The sequence below is a fragment of the Mus caroli genome, unplaced genomic scaffold, assembly GCF_978045245.1.
Source record: "Mus caroli unplaced genomic scaffold, Mus_caroli_1 scaffold_10, whole genome shotgun sequence".
Taxonomy (NCBI): domain Eukaryota; kingdom Metazoa; phylum Chordata; class Mammalia; order Rodentia; family Muridae; genus Mus; species Mus caroli.
Window position 1 is genome coordinate 54,005,517 of NW_028227265.1, and position 25,051 is coordinate 54,030,567.

Below are 25,051 nucleotides of genomic sequence, written 5' to 3' on the forward strand. Positions count from 1 at the left end.
TAAGTTAGATACCAACAAACCAAATAACCCAATTAAAATTGGAGTACAGAGCTAAACAGAAAATTCTCAATGTGGAGAGAGTATTTTGGGGGTGATACCAAGATGGGTACTTCCCCATCTCAAAGGACAGGAGGAATGTAGGTGAGAGGAGAGGCTGATATTGAGATATAAAGTGGATAAATAAATTTAATTACCCCACAAAAGAAGTGAATGGCATGATTCCTAATGATAATCTGCTATACTCATAGGTTGGTGCCTAGCCAAATTGTCATCAGAGAGGCTTCACCCAGCAACTGATAGGAGCATATGCAGAAACCCACAGCAAACATAAGGCAGGGCCAGGGAAACTGTGCAGAAGGAGAGGAATGATTGTAGAAGCTAGCGTGATTGAGGATACCAGTTGAACATAGCCCATAGAATCAACTAAGCAGGGTTCATAGGGGCTCACAGAGACTGAAGCCACAAATTTGGCCCCTGTATGGGTTGAGCTAGGTTCTCTGCATATACATTATGGTTGTGTAGGTTCATGTTCTTGTAGGACTCCCAGTAATGGGAATAGAAGGTATCTCTGACTCTCCAACTGGTTTGCCTTGTCCAGCCTGGATAGAGGGTCTGTGCCTAGTCTTATTGGAACTTGTTAAGCTATGTTCAGTTAATATCCCTGGTGGGGGTAGGGTGAGGGAAGTCAGCTCTTTCTTCTTTTTTTTTCTTTTCTTTTATTTTCTTTCTTTCTTTCTTTTTTTTTTTTTTTTTTTTTTTTTTGGTTTTTCGAGACAGGGTTTCTCTGTATAGCCCTGGCTGTCCTGGAACTCACTTTGTAGACCAGGCTGGCCTCGAACTCAGAAATCCGCCTGCCTCTGCCTCCCAAGTGCTGGGATTAAAGGCGTGCGCCACCACGCCCGGCTATTTTCTTTCTTTCTTTCTCTTTCTCTCTCTCTTTCTTTCTTTCTTTCTTTCTTTCTTTCTTTCTTTCTTTCTTTGTTTTTTAAAGAGAAAAGGAGGAGTGGATCTAGAGGAGAGAGGAGGTTGAAAGGAGGGGGAACCTGCAGTCAGGATGTAATGTATGGGAGAAGAATTTAAAAAATGAAAAGAAATACAGAGAAAGAAAACAGAGTACTTTCAGATTATCTGGATCATACATTCTTTTTCAAAGTAAACAGCTACTCCAAAAATAATATTTTATTTTTTAAATTTATGCCCAGCCCATAAGCGATATTGAACTCCAAAGCCAGGCTTTTCACTGTTGCTTTCATAATGTTTTGTATTTGTGGCTATAAAACTGCTGTACTTTTTACAAAACTGTTTAACTTTTCATCTTTGTATCCCATACTTTTACAGAAACTGCATTTGGCATGGGACGCCCTGCCCTGGTGAAGGTATTACTTAAACTGCTCTTGTGGTTTCTTCTCTTTCTTGCTTCTTGGCAAGTTCTCCATAACAAAGTGTGCAATGTGAAGACCTCTCCTCCTAGGATGCTTTATTGTCCTTGCCCTTTCCTCTTTTATAAACTCATGGAGTCACGTCCTCCAACTTCCCCCCTTTCTTCTAGTAAAGATTAGAAAACCCTAACTAGAAAAGAATTGGGAATTACTTTCAGGTTTCTATCAATTTGTTGTTTGTTTCTTGTTTCTTTTTTGAACCATGAATGCCAGCTTCTATTTAAAGGGGTTTTCCTCATAAATGTTAGTCTTCTACAGACTTCTATACTCAAATCTCAAGTGCACTCTCCCTTAATATTTCAACTGCATTTCCCTTGAAATGTTTTCTCTTTCTACAGCTGCCACCTGCTTCTTTCAACTTTCTTAAGTTCCTTCCTTCTGCCTAGAAACACAGTTTTCATGTTCCTAAACACTTCGATGAAGAATATATAAGCTGCTAATCAAACTCTCCTGGAACAGCTTTCAATTATTTTGTAACAACCTGGATAGATTTATCTCCCATCACTTCCCAGACTCCTTGCCCCACATATCCCTTCAAAGATCAGAATGAATTGGAACGGAGACTCAATTCTGGAATTTACACAATATTATTACACCTCAGGCTTCCTTTTAGAAAAACAGCTGTCTAAGCCATCAATCCCTATCCTCTTCTCAAAAAAATTTTTTCTTGACAGTTCCTCGCAGTGTAATGATTAAACTTACACTGATAAACTCTAGAACCTCTCTAGCCTCCCATTTTGCATATTACTGCTGCACAGATTGTTACTTTATGCTACTGTGGTGAATACCTCAAATGTATTTGCTATTAAAAGGTTTTCTATAATTGATGTACTATTCCATAGCACTCTAAATGTAGTTAAAGGAGGATTTTCTGAGCCATAAAGAATTTTCATAGTTTTAAACAGTCTTATGTCCCTGCCAGATTACATATAAAACATGATATATAAACATACCATTCAAAGTAAAATAAGTTTTCAAAGAGATCATTTCTAGTATATGCATATGAAGTTAAATTACACATGAAATCATGTGACATTGACTGAGAGGCTTTCTTGCAGGCTGAACTATTAATAGCACTGCTTGTTCTGTGGGAGTCAGCCATGCCCCTATCAATTGGGAAGGAGCAGAGAGACACACTTCCTACAGTAGCATGGCTTGCTGGCTGAGAAATTACTTGAATGGGAAGAAAGGTCAATCATTAGCAAACATGCAGTACCAAAAGTCACCAAATAAATTTTTTATAAGTCATTGATTTTGTATTCTTGAATTTAAGAGTGCCCAGAATGGATACAAGGCACAGGGGAGCCTTGAAAACATATAAGTAACTTCAGTGCAGGCTGTAGTCCTCAAAGTACAGGTGTATGTTACCAAATCTGTTCCCACAACCAAACTAACCTCCATACATAAGGTGATCTCAACTGCAGTATATCCTTTTGTGTCTTTACAGAAAAAGCGGAAGTGCCAATGAGAAAGCTAGTAACTGTATACTACCCTTTAGCCTTTCAGAATACGGGGTGTTACACAAGATGACTCAGCAAGCCTCACTCCAACCTCCCTGTAGAACCAGAGGCTTGTTTATTCATTTGTTTGTTTGTCCATTCTGGAGACTTGAGACTAGGGTCTTGCACATGCCTAGCAAGCACTCTACCACCCCTCTAGCCCCCAACTTCCCACCCACCCACCCCCACTAGCACCCTCCCCACCCCCACTCCCATACCCCCACAGCCAGCCTATCTCCCTATACACAGGATTTAAACACAACATTTAGATACAAAGGCTAAAAGGAGAAGGGGAATTGATTGCTTCCCAGTAAGTCCATCTGAAAGACTGAGCTATTTGTAAAAAGGTAAGGTGACTGTCATTTCCAGGAATGTGTATGTGATAACAAATCCTATGACCATACAAAAAAATCTAAAAACATAAAACTAAACTATACTTGCAATGCATGACTGAACTGATAGAAAAATAACATTCTAGTCAAAAGCAACAAAATGGTGAATTGACTACTATGAGTTTCAAGCCTGTTTCTCGGAAAGATTGTGAGAGCAAATTTTGAATGTCAACCTGATTGAACCGAGAAACATCTAGGAGACTAAAAAGGCATACTTTTGACTGTCTATGATGGATTTCCAGAGACCAAGATGCTAAGATCTGAAGGGCTCTGACCTAATGAATGGAATTAGTATATCAATGGATTCATGATTTGATGGTATCAGTAGACCAGTAAAAGATATAAGGAGATGTGGCCTTGTTGAAAGACACGGGTCTCTGAAGCCATGTCTCTGCAGCTATATCTTAACTTGACCCTTTCTCAGTTTTCTGCCAGTCCATGATGTGAGCTACAGTGTAGTACTGTATCTTCCCTACCATAAAAGACTGAGTCTCTGAAACTAAAAGATGAAATACATCCTTTCTCCCTAGCATTGCTTCGATTATGCCACCTCAGTGAGAAAAATACAGACCTGATGGGGCAACTATTGAGGTTTGGCACCTAGTGTCTTGTCTTAGTGTTTTGTCTCTAGTTTCTTTTAATTGTTTTAAACCTTGGGTTAATTTGTAACTTAATTTTTTTAAATTGTGATTATTTTTAACTGATACATAAAACATAATTGCATGTATCATGAGATGCTTCACAATGATTCAATACTTAAGTACACTATTTAATATTTAAGTCAGCATATGTGTCTATTTTCCTCATATATCTTTCATTATTTTACTCTATTACATTCAAAATCTTTTCTCCTAGCTGCTTAAAATATACAGCTTATTATCATTACCTAAAGATGGCATGCTATGTAGTGGTAATATACCAAAATGTTATTTTAGCACCTACTGATCAATATATCCCCAGATCATTGGCTCACTTATTGATTGGCAGCTTTGTTTCCCTGGTGTTTAATTTCTACTATTGTTTGCATGCTATAGATACTAATATTAACCTCTGACCTAAGGTCTTATTGGAATAGATTCTTCCCTATTCTATATGCTGTTCAGTCAGTTAGCAGTATCTTTTGCAGCATAGAAAGTTTTTTTTTTTTTACGTATTTTCCTCAATTACATTTCCAATGCTATCCCAAAAGTCCCCCATACCCCCCCCCCACTTCCCTACCCACCCATTCCCATTCTTTTGGCCCTGGCGTTCCCCTGTACTGGGGCATATAAAGTTTGCAAGTCCAATGGGCCTCTCTTTCCAGTGATGGCCGACTAGGCCATCTTTCGATACCTATGCAGCTAGAGTCAAGAGCTCTGGGGTACTGGTTAGTACATCATGTTGTTCCACCTATAGGGCTGCGGATCCCTTTAACTAGGAAACACATCCCACTCATAGTAGTACAAAGTACAAAGATCATCCTGTACAAAGATCAATTTCAAACTGGGTCCCACACTATGGTTTAAAATTGGGATCACTGAAACAGACATTTTTCCCTTATTTTTTGTGTTATCTGTTTGTACTACTATGAGTGGGATGTGTTTCCTAGTTAATTTCTCAGCACCTTTGCTCTTGATGTACATAAAGGCAATTGATGTTTGTATGTTGATTTTGTATATTAATACATTGTTGGAAATATTAATCAGAGCCACAAGTTTTAGGTGGAGTCCATGGGATTTTTTTAAGTACAGAATGCTGTCACCTGCAAAAAGGAATAGCTTTGGTTTCCCTTTCTAACCTAAGGTTAATGGATAAAAATAAATCAATTACCCCACCAGAGGAGAGGTGGCTGCCAGGGACGGCTCTAACCATCAAAGCAGGTAAGAGAGCCATCTTGTATCCCTGGTCCCTCAGAGCCCAGTCTGCACCTGAGAGCCTGGGGACTGCAGAAGAAACATAGCTTCTGGGACAGGCCCCATTTCGGGGCCTTCACCTTCAGCCAGGAAGCAGATTTGAGCTCCAGACATCTGTGCTCCTCCCTCATCAGAGGAGAGGTGGCCTGCAGAGAGTACTCTGACCACTGAGACTCAGGAGAGAGTTGGACTCCCAGGAGTGCTGACAGAGGCTAACAGAATCACAGGAGGAACAAACTCCAGCCAGAGATAGCTAGACCATCTAACACCAGAGATTACCAGATGGCAAAAGGCAAACAAAAATCTTACTAAGAGAAACCAAGACTACTCACCATCATCAGAACCCAGCACTCCCACCTCAGCAAGTCCTGGATACCCCAACACACCCAAAAAAAGCAAGATTCAGATTTAAAATCATATGTCATGATGCTAGTACAAGATATTAAGAAGGAAATTAATAACTCACTTTAAAAAATACAGGAGAACACGGCTAAACAGGTAGAGGGCCTTAAAGAGGAAGCACAAAAATCCCTTAAAGAATTACAGGGAAACACTGCTAAACACATAGAAGCCCTTAAAAAACACAAAAATCCCTTAAAGAATTAGAGAAAAACACAAACAAACAAGTGATACCTTTGTCAAGGAAGGAATAAAGAAAGAAATTAAAGACTTTTTAGAGTTTAATGAAAATGAAGCCACAACATACCCAAATTTATGGGACACAATGAAGGAAGTCCTAAGAGGAAAACTCATAACCTTGAGTTCCTCCAAAAAGACACTAGAGAGAGCATACACTAGTAGCCTGACAACACACCTAGAAGCTCTAGAACGAAAGGAAGCAAATTCACCCAAGAGGAGTAGATGGAAGGATATAATCAAACTCAAGGCTTAAATCAACCAAGTGGAAACAAAAAGAACTATTCAAAGAATCAACCAAACCAGGAGCTGGTTCTTTGAGAAAATAAGAAGAAAGATAAACCCTTAGCCAGACTAACTAGAAGGCACAGGGACAGTATCCTAATTAACAAAATCAGAAATGAAAAAGGAGACATGACAACAGAACCTGAGGAAATCTAAAACATCATCAGATCCTACTACAAAACTGGAAAACCTGGATGAAATGGACAATTTCCTCGACAGATACCAGGTACCAAAGTTGAATCAGGATCAGATTAATGATCTAAACAGTCGGATTCCCCTAAAGAAATAGAAGCAGTCATTAAGTCTCCCAACCAAAAAATGCCCAGGAACAAATGGGTTTAGTACAGAGTTCTATCAGACCTTCAAAGAAGACCTAATTCCAACTCTACTCAAAGTATTCCACAAAATAGAAAGAGAAGGTACTCTACCCAATTCATTCTATGAAGCCACAATTATTCTGATACCTAAATCACACAAAGACCCAACAAAGGAAGAACTTCAGACCACTTTCCCTTATTAGTATAGATGTAAAAATACTCAATAAAATTCTTGCAAACCAAATCTAAGAACACATCAAAACTATCATGCATCATTACCAAGTAGGCTTTATCCCAAGAATGCAGGGATGGTTTAATGTAATAAAATCCATCAACGTAATCCACTATATAAACAAAGTCAAATATAAAAATCACATGATCATCTCGTTAGATGCTGAGAAAGCATTTGACAAAATCCAACACCTCTTCATGATAAAAGTCATGGAAAGTTCAGGAGTTCAAGGCACATACCTAAACATAATAAAAGCAATATACAACAAACCAATAGTCAGCATCAAACTAAATGGAGAGAAGCTGGAAGCAATCCCACTAAAATCAGGGACTAGACAAGGCTGCCCACTTTCTCCCTACCTATTCAATATAGTACTTGAAGTCCTAGCCAAAGCAATTCAACAACAAACGGAGATCAAGGGGATACAAATTGGAAAGGAAGAAGTCAAAATGCTGGTTGCCTACTTCTACTTGTTTATTGATCTGTTTTACTGTTATGAATTTCTCTTCTAAAAGAAGTAGTGAGTGTCTTCAAAAATCTAAAACCAATACTTCTTTAAAGGGTGACTCAACAATATACAACAAGGTAAAATATAAAATAGATCAGGGTACACCAATTTCTTCTTCTATGAAAGTAGAAATATCCACTAAAACTTAATCTTAAATAATGTGTACCAAAATCTATTTAGAATGTTGTATTGGTTTTAAAATTTTATTAACCTCCATCTACAAATGCAATACCACTACTGCTGATTCATCTATCAGGAAAGAGAACATATTTCTGAGAAAAAAATATTCAGAAAGTATTTTTGAAAGAAACTAAGGCTAAAAAGCATTATAATAAGTCCAACCCTTATTTTTGGCTCACTTGAATTTTCTTCAAAATATATGCATCAAAAGTATGATATGCAAAATAATATCTTAACAAAATGGTAAGAAGCAAATGTCAGAAGGTTTTAGAGAATAGTGATAAATATATGACAACAAGTCTAGGAACAGACATGAAACAAAGCCATGAACGAATTTGAAGTTGAAAGTTATCCTTCTTTTCTGGTCCAATCTATTTGGAGTTTGTAAGCTTCTTGTAGAGATGCCCATAAACATACAAGATGCCTACAGAACTCCAAATAGATTGGACTAGAAAAGAAATTCCTCCAGTCACATAATAGTCAAAACAGCAACTACACAAAACAAAGAAAGAATAATAAAAGCAGTAAGGGAAAAGGGTCAGATAACATATAAAGACAGACCTATCAGAATTACACCAGATTTCTCACCAGAGACTATGAAAGCTAGAAGATATATAGACCCTAAGAGAACACAATTGCCAGCCCAGGCTACTATACCCAACAAAACTCTCAATTACCATAGACAGAGAAACCAAGATATTCCATGACAAAACCAAATGTACACTATATCTTTACACAAATCCAGCCCTACAAAAGATAATAGATGGAAAACACCAACACAAGGAGGAAAACTACACCCTAGACAAAGCAAGAAAGTAATCTTCTTTTAACAAACCCAAAAGAAGATAGCCACACAAACATAATTCCATCTCTAACAACAAAAATAACAGAAAGCAACACTCATTATTCCATAATATCTCTAAACATCAATAGACTCAATTCCCCCAGTAAAAAGACATAGTCTAACAGACTGGATAAACAATCCAAATGCCCCTCAACAGAAGAATGGATACAGAATATGTGGTACATTTACACAATGGTGTACTACTCAGCTATTAAAAACAATGACTTCACAAAATTCGCAGGCAAATGGATGGATCTAGAAATATCCTGCGTTAAGTAACACAGTGACAAAAGAACACACATGGCATGTACTTACTAATAAGTGGATATTAGGCAAAGAGCATGGAATACCCACAATACACCTCACAGACCACATGAAGCTCAAGAGGACGGAAGACCAAAGAATGGATGCTTTAGTCCTATGTACAAGAGGAAACAATATAATTAAGGGAAGTAGAAGGTGGGAGGGACTTGGAAGGAAGAGAGGAGGGGAAAGAGAGAGGCAGAATCAGGTATGGGAGGAGATGGAGGAGATGTATAGAGTGTCAGGAAATTGAACAGAGGTCTTTAGTAATGGGGGATGGGGAACTGAGGGTAGTAACCAGAAAGTCCCAGATGCCAGGAAAGCAAAAGCCTCCCAGGACCCCAAGAAGGTGACATTAGCTGAAATACCCCACAAAGGGGAAGGAGAACCTGTAGAGACCATATCTGGAGGTTAGGCAAGGCCCCCCAGTTGAGGGATGGGAACACCCATCCATCTCCAAAACTTTATCCTAGAATTTCTCCTGTCTAAGGAAATATATCGACAAAGTGTAGAGCAGAGACTGACAGAAAGGCCATCGAGAGAATGGGATCCATCCCACATGCAGACACCAAACCCAGACACTATTGCAGATGCCAAGAAGTGCTTATTGAGAAGGAGCCTGATACAGCTGTCTCCAGAGAAGCTCTGCCAGATCCTGACCAATACAGATTCAGATGCTCACAACCAACCATTAGATTGAGTACAGAAACCCCAATGGAGGGCTAGGGGAGGACTGAGGGAGCTGAAAGGGCCTCAACTGGCATCAATGGGAGGGGATACTCTTGATCCTGTGAAGCCTTAATGCCCCAGTGTAGAGGAATGCTAGGGAGGTGAGGTGGGAGTGAGTAGGTAAGTGTGGGAACACCCTCACAGAAGCAGGGTAAGGGGGGATAAGATAGGAGATTTGCAGAGGGGAAACTGGAAAAGGGGATAATATTTTAAATGTAAACAAATAAAATATCCAATTAAAAAAAGTTAACCTTCATGGTTGACACACATATAACCTTGGAATGCATTAGGAATTCCTCAGTAAGCCTGCATCCAGTAACCTATGAGATATTTTCTTGTGCATACCTCCTCCACTGCTTGACATTTATAACAAATGGAATGTAGCCCCCTACTTCCAGCTAGGTCTCACTGTGATCTTTTTTTTTTTTTTTTTTTTTTGCTGTTATGATCTGCTAAGATTCAAGGATTTGAATTTGTGCTCTTGGATCAGATGTAAGAGTTCTAACAGTCACTGCAGCATGCCCCATGGTAAGCCCACAACAGTGTCTAATGAGTGACAGATGATGAGAAAGAATAGGAAATGTAGCCAGGCAGGAGAGATGGCTCAGTGGTTAAAGAGCACTTGCTACTCTTCCAGAGGTCTTGAGTTCAATTCCCAACAACCACATGGTGGCTCACAACCATCTGTAATTGAACCTGATGCCCTCTTCTGGTGTGTCTGAACACAACAGTGTACTCATATAAATAAAATTAAAAAAAAAAATCTTTACAAAAAAAACAAAACAAAACGGAAATGTAGCCAAGAAAGAATCATTAAAATGAGAGTGAATGCTGACTCCAGAGAAGAGAAATAAGGGAAAAGCCACTCCAGCTGTCACATCATTTAGGAGAGTTTGAATCTTTTTAACCAGTATAGAAAAATAATCATTTTCAGCAAATACTTTTGACATCCTTAAACCAGTTTTTCTCCCCATTTTCTTCTTCCAAGTAATAGTATTATAGATGTGCTTTTCACTGGTTCTGTTCCATGCTTATGCTTATATATGTATTTATGTTTGTGTGTATATATATATATGCATATGTATATGTGTAGATGTGAGTACCGTGTGTGTATATTTGTGTGTGTGTCGGTATACTATGTGTATATATGTATATGTGTGTAAATGCTTGTTATATGTGTATATATGTATATATGTGCACGTGTGTACCATGTGTATGTATGTGGGGGTTACATGTGTGCATATGCATGTGTATATGTATGTACATATTTGTGTGTTTATGCAGGGTATATGTATATGTGTGTGTACATATATGTGGAATTTATGTGTATTTGTGTACAGTCAAGCATACATGTGGTTATATGTATATGTGTGTGTGTGTGTGTGTGTGTGTGTGTGTGTGTGTGTGTGTGTGCATAGGACTATATACAGGGGTATATGTGTGTATGTGTATGCATATGTCTGCATGCACAGGGGTTTATATGTGTATCTACGTGTCATTTTCCTCATCCTCCATCAACTCCTTTGCCACTAGTACTGTAAACCATTTTCTCATCTGAGTCTGAAATTTGAAAGCTCAGTAAAACGAACACATTTTTGTTATCATATATGAAAACAAAACCTAAGTCATTTGATTTTTGGTGTCTTCCTTGATCTGTTCCAACCACCACAGGTCAGTGTGTCAGTCTCTGTCTCTGTTCATTGAGAACATCCACATATCTTATTGCAAATGTAGACAAAGGGATACTGATTTTCGGAACAACTTACTTTTGTACCCCTCTAAAACTCAAAGTTTTCTAAGTTCCTGAAAATTTTTGGTCTGATATTTTTTATATGCTGGCTTATACTTGGCTGTATAATACTGAAAGCTACCATTATTACTGCTGTTGCTACTTGTGCTACAAACCTGTTCTTTTACAGCTATAATATCACTGTAACATCTCAGAAGCCTACAGGTTTATGACTGAAGAAGAACCATTTTCTAATCCATCCATTGTTCATTGAATACACGGCTTTTAAAAGATTGTGTTATTGATCATCATTAGAAGTAAATCATAACAATTTAAATCAACACATAAGTCACAGCCATAAATCAAAAGCTTGCAGCCTTTACCCTGGCTGCCATTACTTTATCTACTTACTGTTACTACTGAAGTTTTCATTCATATTCAACATCCATGTCTGGTGCATTTTGTTTGATGAAAACAAGCTAATTAGTGCTAAAGCTTCCCTAGTTCATAAATTTATTCCTAAGAACATTAAAAGGAAGTCAAGTGAGACATGTTCAGTAACAGATGTTTGCCTTTTTTGGCTGCCTTTTTACAGTTTGTTCTCTTTCATTACTTTTTAAGAAATTTAGTTAATGTTCCTTTACTAGAGAACAAGTGTACCTAGCCTCCCAGGAGGTGGGGGAGGTGGGGATTCCCTGGGGCACACAGCCTGTTCCTTTCCTTCACCTAATAGCTGCTCAAATGTTCTCTGTGCGTAGCTTCCAAAGCTTTCATCCCAGTGCTGGAAACAACCACACTCTAGCTTATCCACACACTAACACTAATAGCATAATTTGACTGGCAGACACGTAAGTAGACCCACTGCCAAAGCCATTACTAACATCCAGGAGGCTCCTGCTCCTCAAATGCCTTTTCTACTGGAGGACATTTCAGAACAATAGGCCAATTATTATTGAGAAATCTGGTTGGATATATTGGTTTCATCAGAGAATAAACTGGTATGAAATGACTCTACAAAGTCAAACTCCAATGGTATTTTATAATGAAAAATATGAAAATCATATACTAAGATCTCTTTTTAGTTGGTTGTTTGGCTCACAGCTGCAATATCATAAAGGACATCACTAGCTCAGATTACACTACAACTTGGGTTGGCATTAAACTCAATCCTTTCTCTTCAGCTTAGCAATTGCTGGTACTAAGTACCCACTGGCACAATAGTGGCATGGATGTAATGGGAGTAACCAGCCACATTTTTAATTGGATTTAAGTCCCAATAAATGAGCTGGAATCCATGCCTGCTACTGTCAATAAGGCCAAGACCCTGAGGGTAGCTAGGTTATGAGTCCTAAGGGAAAACCTATTTCTATTATTCTGCTAAGTAGACACAGAGATTAGATGATTCCTTATGACATATGACTATACCCATAGATATGTGCCTTGCTTAGCCATTATTAGAGAAGCTTCTTTTTCTTGATAGTAACTGAAGCAGAGGACAGCAGTTGATGAGCGTGCAGAGTGAGTTTGGAGCACTGAACCATAAATGTGCACGTCTTTGCCACAGCCCTCTCCACAAGGTCCTGGGATCCATGTGGAAGAGGAGTTGCAAAGATTGCAAGAGCCAAAGGTAGTGGATGACTTCAAGAAAATGGTTCCCCAGATACAGTAGGGTAGCTCTATATATGAACTCACAGTGATTGCATGAAGTGACAGCATGAACAGGACATGCACAAGCTAAGACTGTGGAATTCCCAACATGAAGAAGGCATGTTAAGCGTCAAATCTCACCCCTAACTGTATTTCAGTCATTCTCTGGGGCAAGCCTTGGGCCCAGGGTATCCTGACAACACAAACTGAGCTTGCTAGGTTGATAGAAAATGAGGTAGGGACCGAGGATCAATACAACATTGGGTGGTTAAGGAGGTGGCAGACAATTTTGGAGAAATTAAGGAAGAATATAAATGTCACTAAAACACATGAATATATTAACTTCTCAAAAATACTGTTTTTAAAGCATATTTGCCATTTTTGTATATAAAAAACTCATTCTTTTGGGTAAAAAAAAATACATGGGCTCCTGACAATGAGCATAAATAACTACATAAGACATTAAAATCTCCAAGTTAAAATAAAAAAAAAATACTCTTTGGATTCTTGCAAAACCCATTTTTAGTAAAAGCCTCCAAAATGTTTTTCAAAGAAAACTATCAGAAATTTCATTTGTGAATACCCATCCTGTGATATTTACTAGATATGAACAGTACACATTTAATTTTTCTTTTCTTGTTAATAAAAAAGTCTCCGTCAACAAAGGCAATGACTGTTTTGGTTTATGAGAAGAAGCTGTAAGTATTTTAATAAAATAGAGGAGTAAACATTTTTGTTTCTCCCTTTCTATATAGGATGCATTCCCCTTGGAGGGCTGAATTGGAATGGCTGGAGCTCCAAGTCTAGAAGGCATAAGATGCATTCTTAAAATAAAAACAGAGGGATGCACAAATGACTGAGTATAAAATGTTTGCTGTGTAAGAATGAAGACCTAATTCAATCCCTGGCATCCATGTAAAATATGGGTGTGGATCCATGAAATGTCTGTGCTGAGGAAGCAGAACCAGGAAGATCCCTGGGGTTTGCTGGCAGATAATCTATCTAAAATGCTGAGGTCTAGATATAGTGTTCATCTCTAGCCTAGACACATACAGGTACACATGTGCACATACACCTACACACATAAATAAAATATAAATAATAGGAAGTATTTCTAATGCAACCAATTATAAGACCAAGTTGTACTTGCTAGTAATTCTCTACTCCCAAGTTAATGTCAGGAATGTTCCTTTCACTGTGGGTTCAGTTACAACAAGAGGTTTCTTCTGCCCCTTGGACACAGGGTTACGGGAGGGCCACATGGCTCTATAGTGACCATATGTATATATCACCCTCATTTCTTGAGTCTTTTCTTCTAAGGCACACACATTTGGGGAAACTCCCATCCCCTCATTCCAAGGGATCACAAAACTGAATGCGTTTCTTTCAGAGATAGCTTTCTGAACCCTAGAGCCACTGCAACAGAATGAATTGAGCAATCAACCAAGGAAAGTCTTGCTTGACTAACTAAGCGTGTTTCTTCACTGCATTGTTTACAATGATTAGCTAGAAACTTCTGTCAATATCTGTTTTAATTCTTATCATTCTCAAAAATATTACAGGGTGGGGAGAGAGAGAGATGCCTTAGTGGTTAGGAACACATGCTGCTCTTTCAAGAAAAGTCATTTCAGTTCTCACCATTCATATCCCATAAGGTCCATAAGCACCTGTAACTCCAGTTTCAGAGTCCAATCACCCTCTTCTTACATGTGGTATGTATATATACATAGATACAAACACACATAAAACAGTGCTAATGATACAAACTTTGAATCTTACATCTCTGAATGCTAACGAATACAGAGGTTTGTTTTGCTTTGGTTTACTTTGCCTGTTATAATTTTAGTACTCTGTACTCTCAAGGACAGAGAGTATTCTCTATGTATTCTCTATGTATTTCAGGATTTTGACATGAGATTGAAAGAAAAAAATGGAGACAGTAGTCTTGCCCATCTGATTATAAAGTAATTTTATTCTTTAATGTTGGTATAGGGTATTCAGTTACCTTAGATAATATTATCTTTCAAGATAATTAAGGCCACTAGTATCTCAATTTTCATAATAAAATGTAAATTGGCAATCTCATTTCTGGCATGTACTCCAAAGGAATAAACACAGATATTCAGATATTTGAACACCCACGTTCACAGTGACATTCCTCCGAAAAGGTGAAATTCAAAAGGTGAAAGCTACTCACATGATAGATACCCAATATGACACATAGTATTGTTCAGTCCAATAAAGGAAGTACATCGGACACAATACAATCCAAAATAACCTTTTAAGACATTAGCTAAGTGAAATCCACCATTCACTAAAGAAGAAAATAGACTATAAAATTCTGATTATTTGAGGTACCTGCAGGGGTCAGAGTCACAGAGGCAGCAAGCAACAAGTGTAGCAGTGGTATCTGGGAGTTCAGGAAAGGAGCTACAGGAGAATTAGCAGTTAGCAGAGGCAGAGCTTGACAGCTTTAGATAACAAAGGTGCACTGAAGATGAATGACAGCAACCACAGTTCTGCAGGAGTGTGCACTCAGCCAGAGTGGTAAGAGTAGTCAAAACATGAAACTTTAGAATATACATTTTTAATTAAATAAAATAATTCTGTAATAATTTTACTTATTCAAAACATTAAATAAACTTAGAACTTATTCTTGTATATCTACATGAAATGTTAGTGTTTTATAGGATAGGAGAATCCTTTAAAAAAAAAAAAGCAAAAGCCATTTCTAAAAGATGAAAGCTACTTCTAATAATGAACATTGAAAAAGCCAGAGGTACCAGAAACAAATCTGAAAGTTTGACTCTCAAACACCTATCTCCATCACACACACTCACTCACACACACACACACACACACACACACACACACAGAGACACACAGTTGGTATGCACAGATAAGATACAGCCTTAATTAACTCTAACTGCACTTATATAAAGGCTTATGACTGCTCACCTTTTCTATTTGTGTGAAGGAAACAGGTGTTGGGCATCTTCCCCAGTCACTATTTACCTTACATTTAAGACGAAGTCTCTCACTGAACATAGAGCTCACAGACTTGCTTGACTCGCTAGCTGGCAGGCTCCACCCTCCAATTTCTCCTCTTCCAGGGCTGGGGTTGCAGATACACACCACCAGCTCTGGTCTTTATGTGGGTGTTGAGGGTCCAAACTCAAGTCCTCATGCATACATGACAAGCATGTTATAGGCCAAACCATTTCTCACGGTGCTAATTTCTCTACAGCAACCACTTGTGCAACTCCCATCTAGGTTTACACTTTTCCTTACCAAAGGGAACATTCTCCTCAACTTTCTCCTCTTCCCCAATGTAACCTAACAAAAAGTGGTGAGAAATGACCACAAAAGAATTTGAATGCTATAATGCCTTGATGTTTCCCTTGCCAAGCAAAAATTCATCAATTGTTAATTCACATCAATTTTTCAACACAAGGGCAGAATGCAGCCACATCCATTGTCAGAACATGGAAATCCCTAGGAGAGTCCTTCTTCCCCTTTGAAACTTCACACAAACACTTTAACATTCACATTTCTATAAACATTTTAGCCTTGGAACGTCTGTCAGAAAGGTCTATTAAGCTCTACTTATAGCACGTGACTGCTTCTCCAACCTGAAGCTCTAAACTCTTCCCACTAAGAAGTTCTCTAAAGGCTTATGAACCACTATGTTTAACACAGCAGTGACTCCATTTCTCAATACTGATTTTCTATACCGGTTATTTTATATCACCAGGATTAAAACTTAGGAGAGGAAGGAATTTTTCTCATGGTTTGAGAGGGTAAGAGTCTATAATGTCACAGATGGCATAGTGGAAAGACTGGCTCATACTTGGAAGGACAACTGGTTATATCATGTCACCAAGTTGGGAAGCACAGGAAACAAAAATCAAGTTATAACCATAAGGCCCACAACTGTCCATCTAGATTCAGCTTCCTGAATATCAGATAACCTCCCAAAACAATGATAACAGCTAGTAATCAAGTGTTTAAGCACATGAACCTGTAGGAGACATTTTTCTTCTAAACTATAACAATGATGGATTAAGGAATGTCTTCCATAAACGATATATAACAATGACTTAACTTTTTTCAGGAAATTATGCTTCTGTGACTTCCATATCTACATTCATGTAGACATGGAAATGTAGATATGTCTATATTTTCCATCAAAAAAATTCATATAATTTCCAAAGCCAAAACAGACTTGTAAAAATTTAGTTTTAGTAAAGCAGACTCATAAAGATATTAGTAACATGATTAACACCATGAGATGAATGTGACTTATTTTAAAGTTGTGGTTATGGGAAAAATATAAATGAAACATTTTTAAATGACAAGTTAACTATTGCTGGTGAATGGGTAAAGGTGCTTTCTGCTAATCTTCATAACTAATATAGGTTCAAACCCCACAACCTACACAGTATAAGAAAGAACTAACTCTTGTGGTGGCGCACACCTTTAATCCCAGCACTTGGGAGGCAGAGGCAGGCAGATTTCTGAGTACTAGGCCAGCCTGGTCTACAGAGTGAGTTCCAGGACAGACAGGGCTACACAGAGAAACCCTGTCTCGAAAAAACAAAAAAAAAAAAAAAAGAAAAGGAAGGAAGGAAGGAAGGAAGGAAGGAAGGAAGGAAGGAAGGAAGGAAGGAAGGAAGGAAGGAAGGAAGGAAAGGAAAGAAGGAAAGGAAAGGAAAGGAAAGGAAAGGAAAGGAAAGGAAAGGAAAGGAAAGGAAAGGAAAGGAAAGGAAAGGAAAGGAAAGGAAAGGAAAGGAAAGGAAAGGAAAGGAAAGAACTCTTGACTCTTGTATGTTGCCCTCTGACCTGTGAGCCATGGCCCATGTATCACTACTGAAAAATAAATAAATAAATAAATAAATAAATAAATAAATAAATAAATAAGGACTATTCAACATAAAGAAACATTTCACATATATTTTATTCATCTAACAAAACTATGAATTAAATTATATTTTTCAAATATGCTAAAGTCTCAGCCCTCAGTGTGACCATCTTGGATATACAGCTCTTAGGAAGCTAAGATTAAGTGTAATCAGAAGACAAGAGACACCAGGATCCATGCAAACAGAGGAAAGGCCAAGGGAGCACACACACAAAAAAAGACTTCTGCCTTGCAGTCAACAGTGAAGCTTCAGAAGAAACACTTGCCAGCAACCTTGAGGGCTAACGTCTGGGATCCAGAACTGTGAGAAGAATGAACTTTTGTTGTTTAATCAATCCAGTACCACTCACTGTCATATTTCTCTATGGTAGCAAATGGGAAGGGAAGAATATTAAATAAATCATCGACATAAAAATATAGGATAAAAGAAAAGAGGGGTCACGCATAGTCACTCACAGGGGAGATCATGTAAGAAGCGTTAGATACACAGACTGACGGAGACACAGTGTTATAGCTCTGTAATCTTTTTTAAAGAGCTGGTGCTAAAGATTTTTAAAACTGAATTTCCTGTGGTATTCACATCTAAGGACTTGCTCTAATAGAAAAATCCAAAAGACTGTTGGATTATAGGTTCATGTGCTGTGTATTAGAGTCTTCATCCTAAAAGCCTAAGTAAGCAGTCAAGAAATTGCATTTGGATTTTCTCAGTCCTTCCATTATCATACTTCAAGCAGATATTTTCATTCTCAGTCTCTACTTGAGTCCTTGATATAATACAGAAAACAGTAGCCCTGTGATTGCATGTACAAGAAACCATGTGATGATCCTTTGCCTCAGTGCTTTTCTAATAAAATAGAATGCACATATTATGGTTCAAGGTGATGAGTAAATTTCACACAAAGCATGATAAAAAATGACTCAAGATTTTCTTCAGAACGAAAAATTATCTATCTATATATCTATCTACCTGTCGGTCTGTCGGTCTGTCTGTCTATCTATCTATCTATTTTGGTGAGGTTGCTTCTGATTTTGAGACAATATCTTAGAATTATTACCTAGGCTGGCCTCAAACACACAGCCATTCTCCTGCTTTAGCCTCACAGGTGCTGGGACTGACTGCAGGCATGAACTGAAAAGTCGTAGCTGAAGAAATGGCTTTCAATGAAGAGTTTAGAAACAAAAGAGGTCCATTGTAAAATTTCATGGTTTTTTTTTTCATCAAAATTGACCCAATATTTTACTGGGAAAGAAACAGCAAGTAAATGCAATGTCCGTATTTAAAAATACTTACCTTATAATAATCCTTAAATGTCACTGAGGACTCTGATAAACTTTGAGCAGATCCATGAGGCAAACAGGAAGATCTTATCAATGCAGCACTCCTCCAATCATAAAGCGTCCTGTCAGCTAGAAATATTGATGGAGGTTAAAATAATATTTATCTAAGATGAGTACATACTGATCATAGTGCTTAATGATACAAGAAGGAAAGCAAATCATCTTTATGAGCTCACTTTTCTGTGTTAAAATCACATCTTGTCATCTCATCAGAGAGAGATGAAGAAGCGATGGCCCTGCACACAGAGAGACTTGAATTAATTAGCTCCTTCACGGTAAAGCTTCGTGTTTTTATTGCATCCAGTGTGCTGTAGGCAAGCTAACAGGTTCATCCTCAGTACTGACTTCTCCAAGAATGTTGACTCCTTTTTTTTTTCTAAGGAGATTTCAAGTAAAATCCTATTTGTGAATTGCACACATAAAAATAAAAGGAAAACTTCTTTGTCCTGTAAGTACATTAAAAGGAAATCCAGAAAATTGTTAAGGACTAAGTTTTAAAACTACAAAGTAGATGAAGTTGTGAAAGAGGAAACAGTCAAGCAGCAGGCGTCCTCAGTTCTTCCTTGGGAATTCTGCTGCAATCTTTTCATAAAATATCCATTTAAAGGAAGAAAAAAAAAGGAAAAGAAAATGATGAGTATGACAACTAACCTGTACCCCTTGGAGATCTCAGAGACTGAGCCACCAACCAAAGAACACACATGGGCTTGAACGAGGCCCTGACACATATGTAGCAGACGTGCAGCTCAGTCTCCATGTGGGTCCCCAACAACTGGAAAGCCTGACTGTGGTATATGTTCCCCAACTGGCCTCATTGAGAGAGGATGTGCCTACCCTGGCAGAGAGTTTATGCACCGGGTGGGGAGCTACTCAAGGGGAGCCACCCTCTCAGAGGAGATAGGAGGTGAATGGGGGAGGGTATCTGTGAAGGGAGTGGGAAGGGGAGCAGTGTTTGATGTACAAACAAATAAATTAAAAAGAAAAAAGAAAATGATGAGATTTGAGATTTACCTGATTATTTATCAAAAGTATCCATTACTTTTTTAAAAAAGAATAGTTCAATCTTGTCATTCAAATAAGTCAAATCATATCAGATTTCCAACTTTCCTAATATTTACTCATATATTCTCTTCAGAAAGTGTCAGTACAATATTTGTAATGCATTATTACACAGCAATTTTGAAACTTCAGACATAATTGTTTTACTTAGCTGCTTCTATTTATTTATAGGATCATAGAATAAATGTCTTACAGGAAGGCAAAATGTAAATTAAAATCATAAAAGAGCAAATGTTATTGTACACATATCCTATTATACACGCATATTTTATCTGTATATGAGTGTCTGTTTAGTTAAAAGACTTTCTGGTCTCTATCAAAATGTTTAAAACCAGCTGGGCAGTGGTGGTGCATGCCTTTAATCCCAGCACTTGGGAGGCAGAGGCAGGCAGATTTCTGAGTTCGAGGCCAGCCTGGTCTACAAAGTGAGTTCCAGGACAGCCAGGGCTACACAGAGAAACCCTGTCTCGAAAAACAAAACAACAACAACAAATGTTTAAAACCTCTTTTAAAAGAGAGCACAGTAAATCATATATTTTATTTATTACTCAATATGAATACAGGAAATTCTTTAGTGGAAGCAAGTTTCAGTAAAAAGCTTACAGAGAACTGGTTAGATTAAAACAACAAAAGATGTGGACCAGGAAAAGTCACTTATCTCTTACTGAGTTTTTATAAGCCTTGGGAGATGCAGGTTGCACAGGACAGTTCAGACATATGGAAGTCCTCATACTTTCTATAACGTTGGGGGAGTTTTTATTTGTATAAGTGTTTTGCATGCATGTACATCTGTGTACCATGAATCCATTGTCCATGGAACCCACAAGAAGGTGTCAGATCTCCTGGAACTGGTTACAAGTGGTTGGAAGACACCATGTAGGTGCTAGAAATCAAACCAGATCTTCAGGAAGCACAGCCAGTGTGCTCAACCACTGGGTCATCCCTCCTGCCTCCTCCTGAAGCTTTAACTCACTCAGAGCAATATCCCACAAAATCCTTACTACATGTCCACAAGGAATGCTTGCATGTGTCTAGTCCCCAGCTTCTTAAGTTATGCACAGAGACCCATGAAATTGGGAGGAAAAAAAATGGCTACAGTAAAAAGTCTCAAGAAGTATGACAACCTAAAATTAACTCAAAATTCAATGTCCATGTACACCCTCACTGCCACTGCATTCCCACGCACACATCTACCTTGTGTTTCATGTGCCTTTATGACAAATATTACCAACAAATGCTGCCTGCAAGATCACAGCTCAGATTCAAGATGATGGCGTCATACAAGTTGTTCTTTTACTATGTAGACTTTTCTGCTCTTGTAGGAATATAATGGCTGAATTACAAAGCAGAGACTTCATTTTTAGCATGGGAGTCATGAATTACTTTATCTTTAGATCAAATTATATTAGAATTTTTAAAAGTACTGTTTGAGTTGTTGGCTTGAGCATCACTGTTTTATATACATGAAATGAATTTTGGCTTGGGAGTAGTAAAGATTTCCTACCATTTCTGAAATGGCCCTAAATAGACTACTGCAATTTTGCTCTAAACAATTTATATGATGCAACGTTCTCAGCACTGATAAGCATAAACATATCAATCAACTCTGAGAAACAATGAATATACTCTGTGTCTTACAGTTTCAAATATTCACCCAGGACTTCATTCATTCTATAAAGTCAACAAGCACATCTATCTCATGATTGTGTAAATTCCTCTTAATCTTCAATGGTAAAATTACATGCATATCAAGGAAATGTTTTCAGATAATCTTTTCTTGATTTATCAGTAAGCATTTTATTTCTATGCCTGTTTTATAGATCCCTATACTGGGTGGGGGCACACAATTTCTAAGGCAAAAGAAGGTTGCAAGTCAAAAAGTTTAGGAAGCCCTGTTCTAGAGAACTGGAAATCTATTTCCAATCTCCGATTTAAGTTCATGAATTTTTCTGGGGCCAGGGCAATATCTTACATGAAATGACCCCATGCCTCTGCCTCATTAGCACTGAGAGGAAAGTAGCTACACAAATACTGGTTTAAAAAAATTGGCCTAAGCTCAAAAAGCTACAGCCCTCTGATTCTGGGCAAAGGTGCCACAAGCATATGTTGCATAAAAACCCTCTTTGAAAAATGGTACTTGGAAAACTGCACACACACTTGTAGGAGAATTTAACCAGGCTCCCAGATTCCACCCTCCCCCTCTACAAATCAACTCAAAGATCTTAATGTAAGACCAGAAACTATAAAATACCTCAAGGTATCAGCATAGGCCGGAATTTTTAAACTTTTTACACATAATAGCTTAGAAACTGAGAGCAACAGTGGCAAGGAGTTTGTGTTGAATTTAAAAGCTGCTGTGCAGTATAAGAAACAACAGGGGGAAGTGACAGTCTACAATAAAGGAGAGATATCTTTGCTAGATGTGCACCCAACAGTTATTAATATCCAGAATGTATAAAGAAGCAAGAAAAGCTAAAATAAACACCAAAAGAGGAATAATAAATTCAATAAATGGATGAATTATCTGAAAAGACACTTCAAATAAAGGATAGCAAACCAATAAATGCATAAAAGATGTCAAGATTCTTGAGCCATAAGACAAATGAAAATCAAAACTACATAGATAAATGTACAAAACTAAATCCCAGTCAGATGGTTATTGTGAAGAAACCAGAAACTGAAAAGTACCACTCAGATGCCAGATCACATGGGATCAACCCACTATAGATGTAAATTAGGGAGCCAGAATGGAACACAGTATAGAAGTTCCCCCAAAGAATTGAAATAGATCTTCTATCTAATCCATCTATAATACGTATATTCCCCAAAAGAAACAAAGTCGGCTTACACAGAGAAACTTGAACCTTTTCTTGCTGTGTTAACATAACGGCTAGGTTACAGAACTAGTCACGGGGCCAATCCATAGATAAACAGAAAAACAAAAAGTGGAGTGTGCACAAGTGAGTTTTAGTCAAACATAAAGATGATATTGTGTCATCTGCAGAAAAAAAGATGGAACAGAAGATCATCATGTTAAATCCAAAAAGCTATACAAAGACATATGTCACCTGTCACATGCACTGACAGGGTCCAGAAAGATAGATGTGAGTGCAAAGTAAAAAGGCCTATCTGTGAGTGCAGATGTGAAAGAGGAGAGTTGGAGAAAGGGCCTAGGAAAGGGCAATCGAGGGTATGAGCATGATCAAAGTCATGTGGGATGTGTGTGTGTCTGTGTGTGTGTGTGTGTGTGTGTGTGTGTGTGTGTGTTACGTGTATGTGGTGTGTGGTATGTGTAGTGTGGTGTGTGGTGTGTGTGTGTGTATGTGGCATGTGTGTGTCTGTGTATGTGTCTGTGGTGTGTAGAGATTTTAATGAAATCCAATAATCTATATGATTATTACATATTAAAGCAAGAAAATATAAAAGAAAAACTCAAAACCTATAGAATTATATGAGCAAAGCCCAGGATCTTCTTGACTACCAATGGATCAAAGCTCCATATGGAACTAATACCACACAATTTATTTCTAAAGAACTCGGAGCGTTTTCAAATATTTTATCCTGTATACCTGCCAGACAAACTCATGCAGTTGAAAAGGCCGTGTATTATTTTCTCCAGTATGTAGGTATCACACTAGAAAATATAGCTATAACGTTTCCACTCCAGGAAGCATAAAGCCTCCACTAAAATCTTCAAGGCAATCATTCACACACTGATGTATGCTAATGACTTCCCTTGGAAGCTGGCACACAAGGTGACAAGCAACAAATCCCAGTTTATTCCACAAAGTCAGCCCAAAGTTATAAGCTTATAGTTTAAAGAAAACCAGAGCCATTTGTCAGTCAGAATTATCACAAATTCTCCTCAGAGTCAACAATCTTCTGAGGTGATGCCACAGAGAAATGGAGACTCTGAAGTCTAGGTGTACGTGCAAGCATGAGTGTGTAAAGGCTACACAGGAGCAGGCTGCAGGTTAATAGGCAGAATAATTAAAATTCTCATCAAAACACTCAGCAGCAGTGAAGAGCAGCAATTCTCGAGCATTAAAACAAATGCTAAAGACCTCCTTACAGCGATGTCTTCCCAACTTTGCAATTCCTCATTTCTTATTTTAGGCTCTCTCTTGGAAAATACCACAAGTTCATATTATTCCACTGACTTCTGCATATCTCACTGCCAATCTAGACACATCTGAAAAGGCTTCACTTTTCTTAGATCCCAGCACCGATTTGATGCTGGGATCATTTAAATGGCATGACAACCAGCAAAACCATAAAAGTGAAAGCTCCCAAGCAACACAGCTTCATGAGGGGACAAAAATGTTCTCACAGGATTTTAAAGTGCCACCTTTTCAGGGACAAGATATTTTTACCAGATAATCTTTCCTCAGTTTCTAATATTTTCACAATTATAATGGTAATAGTTTCTAAGTATCCTCCAGGTGGAAGACTTTTCACTTTTATTCAAATTTATGTACCTAACATGAGCCAATTATTTAAACAGGTGGGAGATGTTTCTGAAACCTAATAAGCATAGCTGTTTTAGAAATTTAAATTACTCAAATGATTCACAGGAAACTGTATACCTGGGCATGCTACCAAAGCTTGAGGGAATGAGAGGAGAAAGGAGGAAGCAAAGGATTAGCTGGCATTCCCCAATGTCACAAACAATAGATTTGTTCAGTTCATCTGAACATTGGCAAAAGACAATAGCAATTCAAACTTCACCTAGAAGGTTTCACTCAACCAAGAAACTAAATGCTGTGAAGTAACAGTGCACGCACCTGCTTCTGAAGAAGGCCCAAGGAAAAGCCAATATATCTTTATTAGGACATGACAGAACCAAATGGGTTTAGTGGTCTTGGGTCCCCAGAGTCTCTTTAATGCTAAGCTCATTTTGTTTCCTTTCTATCAATTCCTTTGTGTTAATTAATTCTTAGAGTTAATTACACATGCAGTTTTAATCTGTAGGTAATTACAAACAATTAATAGTTAGAAGAGAGAATTAGCAGTTCTTAGTTTGATTATCTATATAATTAAAAGGGATGGTAACCTAGAGTTGACAAATAGCATCTTAATCATTTGAATAATCAAATCTAAA

General features: G+C 37.9%; 1 protein-coding gene across 1 annotated transcript in view; it reads right to left on the reverse strand.

Moving 5' to 3' along the window:
• Iqcm (IQ motif containing M) overlaps positions 1-25,051 on the reverse strand; it is a 513,003-nt gene that overhangs the window by 252,322 nt on the left and 235,630 nt on the right. The window contains exon 8 of the mRNA XM_021170291.2: positions 18,845-18,960. Within this exon, the coding sequence (XP_021025950.1) occupies positions 18,845-18,960 (116 nt within the window). The remainder of the gene's footprint in view (positions 1-18,844; positions 18,961-25,051) is intronic.